Consider the following 11409-nt stretch of genomic DNA (forward strand, 5'->3'; position numbering starts at 1 on the left):
TTGCCCGGGCGAGACCATGGCCATGCCCATTCTGGTGGGCTCATTAATCGGCCAGTAATATGTCAATGTCGTCTCCCCCTTCGTATATATGTATACTTGCTACTCCAATGCTCATATTGGATATGGTGATGATTGTAAACTAAGCCCATTTGCCATTTCACAGTTGCATCTGTGGTCTGCAGCGCAGACACTACCGACAGTAACTGCAAAAATATATAGAAAATAGATTCCTTAGCCGATAGCTGGATGCTCTATCAGGCGGGCTCGAAGAAAATTTAGAGAGATATTCGAATGGATTAGATGGTTAAGAGAGAATGCCAGTATTGCCCCTACCTACGCCAAATACTAGATATTCTAGAATAGATTAAAACTGGAGTGATGCGAATGATCGCCATGAGATTTAATAAATACAATATGTATTCCCATTTCAGTCTCACCAGCCATAACAAACCGTAAGTACTCGGGAATCCAAAATACTCTTTCATAGGGTTGATCCTACCTGGTGAGTATCTGTTTGCATCTGCTTTGAAGCGCGAAAATTGCAAACCAATGTTGCTTTGACAATGTGCAATAATTTGTAGTCAATTTTATGTGTCTACGGTTGCTTCATTTCTTTCGGATCGGATCGGATCGGTTCTGCTCTCTGTATGGTTCGCTTCGAGTTTCCTTGTTTCGGCAATCTACCCCTCTCTGCATCACCCCTAGTGTGCCACTGCCCACGGGGTAGACGGCGGGCAATTTATGGCTGGTAAATTAGCAAGAAATGGAAATTGAGAAAAATGTTGCTTTTATTGCAAACAGTTGTAGTCGTCTTCCAATAAAAGCATATTTATTTATACACAGCCAGAGCGGGACCAGGCCGAACTATTGGATGCCATCATGCTCTGTGACTCTTATGACTCTCGATTCGTTTGGAGTCTAATGAGGCAATTGGTGGATGCAATGATGAGGGGCTGCCTAATTGACGGCCTGCCAAGATGCACTTGCAAAATATACAATATTTGTGTGCCGAATGTGCTGAATGTGCCGTTGCTGTAGCTGATTTATAATTCTTCGATTGATTTTTATTTTGGCAAGGTATCACCCACCTCCTTTCGAGTATCCCTTTGGTGGAAGGTAAAAAGAGCAGACTGATGGTTTGGGCATTAGCACCAAGCTCTAGATGGGGCAAAGTACTTTGATTTGACTTTGAGCCCAGGAGCTAAGACACACTGCAAAACAGGGCGGATAAAAAAGTTCTAGGCTGCAGGCGGAGAACATTTGATGTAGGTTTTGGTCACGGAGCAAACATGGGACTCAAATGAGCAGGCAGGAGCGGTTCAGTTCTTAAAACGGTTCGTATAAACAAGACATATTTTTTCCAAAGAAGTTGACCATTGTATTTGTTGTATTTATATGTATTTATTGTGTGGGCAATTGTTGAATTTTACTACCTGAATTTAATACCTAAAATAATTAGTTAAATATGTAAACATTAATAAATCATAAATAAATTTAACAAATTTTTAATTAAATCATAAATACCTTACCCAAATCCGGCTCCGGACCCCTGCCTAGACCCTATACCTATATAAGCCAAAGTTCTGGCAGATTTCAGTCCCTGGAAGGGCAATCTATAAATAAAACGCCTTTTTCGCCACTAAACTGACTTGTAACCCGAAATATTTACGCCGCCTCCTTTTGTTTTACGTACACATGCGTTTGCCAATGATAGACAGCAACGTTGCCCTCCCAAAAAAAGGCTTACCCCACCCTGCAAAAGAAGGCCTATAAACTTTCCTTAACCGCACTGAAACAGAAACAAAAAAAAACACAAAAACAGGAACTCTTATTCGGGAGCCGATGTTTTAGATACTCCTTTTAATCAGCCGTTCCTATGGCATATATGTACATACATATACTCGTATCCTTAATTCCGCTGAGCTATGAGTTTTCTTCAAAAGCAAACAGAACATGTTACACCAAGACTTCCTGTGGCAGGTATCGATTTCTATACTTTATGCATACACTTAAGGATCGGAATGCTTCTTTTTTGAGTTGCAGAGCCATGGCAAAAAACATAATGCCCTCTGTAAGTGTATACAAATTCAATTGAAAGTTTGCCTCGTGGATTGCCAAAGTCTGCCCTGGCTCTCACCTCCTTCCTACCACTTTAACTCTTCCCTTACTTTATAACAAATCCCACAGGCAAAATTGATAAAATAAAAAAACGGGAAAGAAAAAAAGGATAGAAGGCCAAGAGTAGGGCCAGTGGGTACCAAGAGAAAGTAAAAGCTACGAAAAGTTTTTAATATTTGACGTGTTTCTTTCTTTTTGCGCATCAGTCTTCCCTCCCCGTAAAGAATCGAAAGAAAAGAAAATATTGAAAAAGGTTTAGCCTGAGCTTGAACTTCTCCTCTGGTTAGGCTGTCCACAAGATACAGTACTCCGTCTCTCTCTCCCAGGTCGTTGCACATCAAAGGCAGTTGGCTAGCTCGTTGGCTCGCTAATGATTGATTGTAAAATTTGCTAATTTAAGCAATGTGAATTTATGTTTTGGTGGGGCCCCCATCAATTTTATTGCGCATTTAATTGATCATAAAAATTATTCATTCATTTCGAGCTGAAGTGTTTTTCAGGCGACCAGCGGAATCAGCGAAATAGTATGTATACTGCTGTGGGCTCGCATTCACCAGAATAACAACAACAGCACAAATACTCGTAAACGATACCAAAAGAGATACGATGGCTATATCTATAAAATATGCATGAGAATATATTGTCGCATCTTAGGCTGGCAAAATATGAAGTCGTTGGACGCAGAGGTAGAGGGTTTATTTGTGCTTAAAATTAATTCAAATGGAGCAATCGTGGGATGGTTTTCCTTTGCTCTGCGTGTGGCGAGGGTAGGCTGAACACTTTTTGGGCTCATTGAAAAACGTTTCTTGGGGTCTGCAACAGTCCCATCCCATCCCATCCCACATTTAATTATATACCCCATCGCCAATAGAGCCTACTCTGTGCATATTACACCATTTTAAAATGAACAAAGTCGTCCACTTCTCAAAAAATAAAGTAAGTAAAACATAGCAATCTCCGATTCTCGTTACCCGTTACCTCATCAAGCAACAGCACACAACAGTTTTCCTTTTCTATCCGCGTTTCTTCAGCTTTCCACCCGTTAGGCAATGGAGAATGCTCTGCGTCTTATCTTGCAAATTTGTTCGCCGTCCGTAATAGAACACCACCCGTCTGACATAAGCAAAACAAGAGCCCGAGCAGACGCCAATCTCTCACTTGGGTCCGCAATTGCTGGCATTGGAATCCGCTCCGAAACTGTATTAAATGTCAAGGCAAGATAGTTTGTGGCTTATCAGCAGTAGACGAAAAAATAACAAATATTCTGCAAGCAATGAGCAGTACGGAAGATGAGAAGAGTGAATAAAAAGAATCGAATTAATTATGATTTTTTTGTTCGTTTTTCGTTTATATATTTGTTTCAGTTTTGATTTTCCAATTTAAATTTTAGCTATAAACTAGAAAACATAAAATTACTAAATAAAATACATACATTTGTCTGTTTCTGGATAGTTAAAGTATTAACAACAATAGGCGAGTAAATCGAACTTAAAATTTATGCATATTTATATATGGTACACATGTAATCAGTCGATTTATGTTTGTGCGTTTCGTGTTGCATATTTAATTTTTTTTTGTTCATACAGTCCGTTTTTCTTGTTATTTTGTATATATGTACAATAGTTTCTCAATTTAATAGAATTAATATGGCTGTATTTTTTTTAGGCGGGGTGGATATGGATTCGGATTAAGATTCGTGTTCGTATTTGTTTTCGGTTATCAACTTATGGTCTAGACTATCTAATGAGGATAAGTTTCCTTTAAATATACATACATACATATACATATATGTAGATTGGTAGGAAAATGGTATTCGCATTATATAAATTAGAGCTTAGGACTAAAACAAAATATCACAATGATTAAACAACTTATCTATGTATTTATGTACAATTTTAGATTTTAAACTCTAAACCAAATGTGAATCCTTCTAGAGAGAGTGTTGTTGCTGTGTTCACTAGTTTTCTGTTCTGTTTTCTGGTTTATGGAATGCAGTTTTCAATTGGAGTGGAATCAGAGATAGTTGAAGGTGGATATAGGGAGAGTGAACAGGAAACAGGCGTAACAAACAACGGCAAACAAGGTAGATTTTAATCGCTTCCATTCGGCTCTGTAGTGTTTTCTTTGCTTGGTTCTGCTTGCCTCCTTCGTGCCTATCTCTGATGTTGGCTTCAGCACAACTTCGGGGGCCAAGACAGCACACGTGCTGATCTCTTTCCACCCACTCTGGTTTTTTCTTTCTGGGAAACAGATTGGAGGACAACTTCTTCCAGCAAGGTCGCAAATTGGCGTTTTCCTCCGGCAAATTCTAACTTGGATCCAACTTTGTGACTACGGGTACGTTAGAGTGCGCACAGCTTCTTCTTTAAAATCTTTGACTAGCATGGAGAAAAAACTGTTCTTTGATTTCTAATCAAATCTAGACATTGCGTGACCTGAAGAGCTTTTAAGGAGAGATGGAGTGGGAGAGTGCTCTGTTCCAAGGGAATACGCTTCTCCACACATGTTTCTGATTCTTATCGCTCAACAATTGTGTATCTTTATCTGTATCCCACGTACTGAAATTTGTAGTATTTCTCCTCTCTCTCGCTCTCGCTCTCTCTCTCTCTCACTGTCCCTGCCATTGATTAGCACATGTAATTGTAGCCCAAAAAGAAACCCAATTTCAACTCAGCTGCCGGGGCACCTACGAGAAGAATAACAACTGTTTCTAGACGGTCTTGGCCTGGTCTGTGTGTCCGTGTCCGTGTCCTCGTCTGATGTCTGATGTCTGAGAGAACTGGCTGCCCTGGCTGCCCTGGCTGCCCTGGCCCTGCTTTTGTTACAATTTCTTTTGGCCAGACATGAATTCTCTGATGTTTTGCGTTGCCTATTTTCTCCACTACACACTCTGAGACGGACAGGTACAGACCCTCGTACCACTCCAACTACACATACATAGATAGTTTCTACACACGTTGAGCTTGTTATGGCAAAATGCAGCAGTTAAGATGAACTAAGCAGCGAGCGTTGCAAACAGAGAAAAAATGAAGGAGACGAAACAAAATGCAGGAGAAGGCTAAGGGAAAAACAGAAACGGAGAGAAATACTTTTGGGTATTGGCTATGTGGCTGTGTAGCTGTGTGGCTGCTTTTGTTGCTGCTGACTGACTGGTTGTTGTGGTTCTAGTTTTTGCTGGTGTGCTGCATGCAACATCAATTTTCTGAATCTAGCTACGAGCCAGGAAACTGAAAATAGCTGGCCGTAAGAAAACAGAACAGAACCGAGCAGGGCCAGAGAACAACAATTGGCTTGGGGACGGACTGCCTCAGAGACGCTTGGTATTTTACTGTTGTCTTTTGTTGTTATAGCTGTTGCATGTTGCTGTTGTTGTTGCTGTTGCTGTTGCTGTTGCACTGCTCTTGCTCTCTCCGCACTCAATTTTCTCTTACTTTTCTATTCCAGCTGGTAACTGGGCTGTTATCGCTAAACGCTGGCATTTGCATATTGAATGCAATTCCCATTTCATTTCAGACCTGTGTAACTCCAGTCCAGGAAATTTTAACCAGTTTTAATTCTACTACTTCTACAATCACTTTTTTAACTCAAAGGAGTATCTATCAGTATCTCTCATGATTTCTGTGGCTCTAAGGGGGATAAGGGGATTCTTCATCCGATGAGTACGTACAACATTCTCTCTATAACTCTCGCTTCATCTCCCGTTATTTTTGAGTTTTTCTCCGTTCACCTCTAAGTTTCTGTACACTCGTACATCATCTCATTCTATCTGTCGCCCACTCACATGTGCAGATTGCGCGAAGCCGGCGTGGGCTGCGTTGGTGGCAGCGGTAGACTCTGCTGCTGGATACCACCCGCCAGGGGGATCATCTGCGGAGGGCCAGGGGCAGGTCCACCCACCTGCACTCCACCCATCAGCAAGGCTGCCTGCTGCTGTTGCTGCTGCTGTTGCTGCTGCTGCTGATGGATCGAGGGCTGGCGACGAAAGCTGCCGGGCTGCTGGGGGGGAGGCGGAAGCATAAACTGCTGCTGCTGCTGCTGATGATGATGGCCGGAATGGGGCATAGGCAGCGGAAGGGCCTGCTGGTGCACATGGTGGTGATGATGGTAGGAAGCATGGTTGATGGGCACGTGGCAGGACTGGCCGGCGACGGAGCGCTGCGGCGCATTGGAAGAGACGTCTGGCAGTGCGAAGCGCAGCTTCTGCCAGAAGAGCTTGTCGCCCCACTGCAGATAGGTGTTAGTCTTCAGATACAGACGCAGATCGGGGTCGAGCTCCTTTTGGGGCACCTCCCCAAGTACAATGACAATCAGGCGACGGCGGCGATCTCTCAGAACCGACTGATGGGCGGACTTGAACTCGAAGCGACACCACTCTGACTTGATGAAGTTCTCACTGACAACCATGATGGTGCGCCGGCTGCTGTCGATGGCCTGAACGATGGTTTCGGGCAAGTAGCCGCCCACAGGGAAGTCCCGCTGGTGCAAACAAAGTTTGTAGCGGTGCTCACCCATTTCCAGCATCGGGGCCAGCTCCTCGTTGACGAACAGCTCGTCCTTGGAGGAGTACGAAATGAAGGCGTCGAAAAGCTTCTCGCGCTCGTTTTTGTCCACATCTTTCTGGCCGTTGTAGAAGAGCCGCACCCCGAACCGTGAGTGGCACCAGACGCGCATTTCCTGGCGGAAGATGAACACCAGCAGGGTGCAGATCATGATGAAGATGAAGGCCGTGAGAATGGCCACCAGAATAGGGATGTAGTCCTGCTTAGGCGGCTGATTAAGTATCATCTTCGTGGACGTCATGTTGCCGGACAGGGCTCCACCCTCACCGCCCGCCTGCTCCGCAAAGTTGTAGCTGTTGTCCAGTCCCAGGGGCAGGGTCTGGCTGCACTGAACGACGGGCAGGGCGGAATCCGTGCTGGCATAAATGGCCATCTGCTGTGAGCTGTTCCCGCCTGACTCGCAGCGCAGCCTCGGACGGTCCGCAACGTAGTCGTGCCGGCTTATGTAATCCCGCAGCTTATCGATGAACTCGCAATTGCAGCTCCAGTGATTACCGGCCAGGTGCAGCTCGTTGAGGTAGCTGGGCAGGAAATTCCACACGGCGAAAGAGCCGATGGCATTGTGGTCCAGCCTCAGGATCTTCAGGTGGTACAGATGCGTGAATGTGAGCGTGTCTATGGTGGCTATCGCGTTGTGCTGCAAATAGAGCTCCTGAAGGTTGTCCAGGCCCTGAAACTCGTTGCCATTGAGCACCTTGAGCTGGTTGCTCTGAAGCTGCAGCACCTCCAGCTCCAGGAGCCCGTAAAATGTGCGATTGTGAAGGATCTCGATCCGCGAATGGTTAAGATGGAGAACCTTTAGGCGCTTGCGGCCGATGAAGGCGTGGCTCTGCAGCTCCTTGAAGTTGTTCCCGTCCAGGTAAAGCTGCGTGGCGTCCATCGGAATGTGCGAGGGCAGCGCGTGCTCGTAGGAGGCTCGACTGCAGTCGACCACGTTCGATGTCCACGACTGGTCGTGGTAGCAGGAGCAGCGGTCGGGACACTCCATCTTGCAGTCGCAAGCCTGGAAATCGCAGCAGTGGCACAGGGCGAAGCAGTGCGACTCGTATTTGCATAGGAAGTCGTTCGACTTGGCCTCAATGAGGGAGACATGGGTGGCGCCGCGCGCATAGGACAACTTGCAGTAGATCTGGTCGAGGTCCATGAGCTGTGGCTGGGTGCGTGACTCGCGATTGATCTTCTGCAGCCAATCCAGATTGCAATCGCACTCATACGCATTGTGCCCGATGTAGAACTCGGGTATCTCGCGGTCCTCGGCGATCGGCGAAAGGCGCAGTGCATTCGGCTCCAGGGTCGTAAGCTTGTTGCGAACGAGATCGACACGGGTAAGATTGGGCTTCTTGAAGAACGTGTAGGGCTGGATCTTGCCGATCTGATTGTCGTTCAGATATAGCACTTCCACGCTGTTGGGGATCGAGCTGGCCGTGATCTCCGTCAGCAGATTGTAGCTGGCGTCGAAGGTGCTTAGGCTCAGCTCGCTCTCGATCTCAAAGTAGTTCCCCAGCTGTGTGATCCTATTGGCCCGCACGTCCAACCACTGCAGTCCGATGGGTATGTGCGAGTAGTCGAACTTTTCCAGCCGATTCCCCGAGATGTTCAGCCAGACCAGGTTCGGGAGCTCGGTGAAGAGGCCTGCAATGGACTTGAGCTGGTTGCCGTCCAGGCGTATAGCCTGTAGCTGGGTGTTCCTCTGCAGCGATCCCGCCTCAATAGTCTTTAGCTTGTTGCCAGACAGATTTAGAATTTGCAGAGAGCTCATCCGGTCGAAGACCCCGCGTCGGATGTGCGTCAGAGAGTTCTCCGTCATGCGCAGGCCGTAGAGATTCTCCAACTGGGTGATGCTCGTGTTCTCAATCTGACTGATAATGTTCTCACCCACGTCCAGGGTCTTAAGCAGGGGCACATGCAACAGGGCCTCCGGCACCGCCTGCAGCTTGTTGTCATTTAGGTGCAGGTCCTGGAGCTGGCTGCAGTTGATCAACGATCGCTGGTCCAGCCGGTTAATGCGGTTGTAGTCCAGGGAGAGCACCAGCAGGTTGTTCAGGCCCTGCAGAGTGCGCTGCTCGACGACCGAGATGCGGTTGTTGGACAGGATAAGTGTGTGCAGGTTGGTGAGGTCCGCGAAGATGCCCGCCGGCAGCTGGTCGATATAGTTCTCCTCAAGCTTTAGGATTTGCAGGCTGGCCAACGGCCGGAAGATGTGCGACTCCAGGCGGCTGATCTTGTTGGCTGACAGGTCCAGCGTCATGAGCCGCTTCAATCCCACGAATGTGGCCGCGTTGATCCACTGCGAGTTTAGCTCGTTACTGGCCAAATCGAGGAGAAGCAGCTCCGCCAGCTCCCCAAAGATCCCGGGCGCCAACACATTGATCGAATTATTCCTCAGGTGAATCTCCTGTAGCTGCTTGGTCTCCGAGAAGAGCTCGGGGGGCAGCGAAGTCAGTCGATTCGCGGACAAATCCACAACACGCAGCGAGACAAGACCCTCAAAGGCACGATCAGCCAGAAAGCTCATGCTGTTGCGTGCCATGTTCAAGTGGGTCAGCCGACCCAGGGCCGACAACATGGCCGACGGCAGACTGACCATCTTGTTGGCGCTCAGGTCCAGGCTTTGCAGCGTCGAGCCGCACACCCGCGCCTTCCGAGAGCTCAGCGAGGCGCTGAAGTAGAAGTTGCTGATGTCTTGGATTTTGTTGTAGGAGGCGTTGAGGTGCTGCAACGACTTCAGCGGGCACACCATGCCGTCGGGTATCAGCCAGATGTTGTTCAGACTCAGGTCCAGCCTCTCCAGCTGTCTAAAGTCCACGAAGCTGTTGGAGGCCATCTCCAGGGACATGGTGGACCAGTCCCCATTGTGCGTACGGATGGTGAGATTACGTAGCTCGTGCAGACCCCGGAAGGAGCCGTCGGTCAGGTTGCCCAGCTTGCAGTACTCAATGGTGAGATCCCTAAGCTCCACCAGCGACCGAAAGCTGTCCGGACTGAGGGTGCTCTGGAAGAACAGCGCATCGTTGCACTCCAGTCTCAAACGCACCGTATTGTGGGGCTGGATCACGCTGAAGTTGGTGTTCTCCAGCTCCGAGTTGATCGTCCGGAGGTGGCAGACCAGGGTGATGTCGTGCTCTCCGCCGCCGGACCAGCGGCACTCGTCCGGGGCCTGGTACAAAACCGTCTTGCTCAGCGCCGCCCCAAAGATGGGCATCACGCAGCTGGCGATGAGGACGTAGAGCATGTGGCTGGTGGCCAGCATTGTGTGTGGATGTGGATGGATGGTAGTGGGTCCCTTGGATAGTGACTCAACCTGGGATGTTGATTATCTGGTTATGTGGGGGGATTTTGGTGTTTTGGTCTTTGTGTTCCCGATTATTTGTGGCCCATTTTGTATGTGATTTTTATGGTTGCCTTTTCTCAATTTTTTTTTTTTATACAGATCTTTGCACAATCGCCTCCGAGGGCAGAGCACAGCACTCACATTAACACATCAGAAATTTCCTCGGCGATTTATCTAATATAATTTTCTTATGTTTCTCGCCTTTTTTCTATTTTCATTCGATTTCTTTCTATTTTTCGTTGTTGCTCTCGCGTTGACCGTAATCCAAGTGGGGGGCGATAGCGCGTCTAGGTTTGATAAATTTCATTCGAACAACTTTCAAGCACTCGATTCTGCTTCATGCCGCGACTGCTTTCTTCTTTCGATCTCTTCTACTCCGACAACGCGCGTCCGCTCGGCTCGAAGTCAAATGTTCAATTGATCGCTCTCGAAGCGGCCAACAAGCACGTCCACACGGCAGAGAGAGAGTAGTCAGCAAACCAAAAGACGGCGAGGAGAGCGTTTCTCGCCGTGAGCGCAGTCTCTCAACTGCTGAATATGAAAAGTAGCTCAATTCAGCCGGGAGAAACTCGTTTAACCGGTGTGACGAGTGTCAATGTATCTTTGGAATTGTTTGCCTGCTTCGACGCTCAACGCTCACACTGAGCTGCACAGTGTGTCACAGACATTGGCAAGGTTGCAACTAGCAAGTGAAAGAATCTTTGTACATATGTCAAGGTTACGGTATGGCATATAACGAGGAAAATCTAATTAGCAATGGGTTCCTTTATTAATATATGTATGTATATACATACACACACTGTATGGATGTTTTTAATTAATAGCGGACTTAATACATTGTATTCAATTATTTCCGATGGAACTCTTAAAACATTTATTTTCTCTAGATAATTTTAGCACTTACATACATTACATATTATGTATTTATCGCCTTACCTGCTATTCCGGGACAAACACTAACTAAAATTATGCTCTAACATTACTAAACGTACCTTTCAGAATTCTTCCTCATCCTTGTTTTATTTTCTTTGTTGCAAAATAAGATCTACTTGATGTGCGCCTACATACATATGTGAGATTATTCTGGTGCGCAATCTATAAACTATGTTCACCTGCCAATCTATCCGTCTCACTTCCTCTTTCCGCCCCTTTCCATCTGTCCATCTGTTCTGTATTCAAAACCCTACCTTCCCAAACACAGTAAGACACCTTGCCACACCGCACTCCATTCGATGGCATTCATCCCACTGTGCCATTATGCGTTGCGTTTGCATTGCATAGTTTTGTTTGTTTACCCGCTCCCCGCTGCTGCCGTTGCACCCATCGCTCGCTCTAGTTCTTGCCTCGCATCGATTCTCTCGATTCTCCGCTGTTGTTTGTTGTTGTGTGCTCATTGAGTGC

The 11409-nt window shown here is 46.9% G+C and overlaps 1 protein-coding gene across 1 annotated transcript; it reads right to left on the reverse strand.

Moving 5' to 3' along the window:
• Positions 1-3501: 3501 nt before the first annotated feature.
• On the reverse strand, positions 3502-10412 carry LOC111066751 (toll-like receptor Tollo). Its single transcript, XM_022355585.2, has one exon. It carries the CDS (start codon positions 9925-9927, stop codon positions 5896-5898), a length of 4032 nt encoding a protein of 1343 aa, XP_022211277.2. The 5' UTR covers positions 9928-10412; the 3' UTR covers positions 3502-5895.
• Positions 10413-11409: the final 997 nt, after the last annotated feature.

Source organism: Drosophila obscura, unplaced genomic scaffold (assembly GCF_018151105.1).
Source record: "Drosophila obscura isolate BZ-5 IFL unplaced genomic scaffold, ASM1815110v1 contig_189, whole genome shotgun sequence".
Lineage (NCBI taxonomy): Eukaryota > Metazoa > Arthropoda > Insecta > Diptera > Drosophilidae > Drosophila > Drosophila obscura.

Excerpts from the sequence above, each read along its gene's own strand:
- LOC111066751 (XM_022355585.2), bottom strand. The coding sequence starts at position 9,927 with ATGCTGGCCACCAGCCACATGCTCTACGTCCTCATCGCCAGCTGCGTG.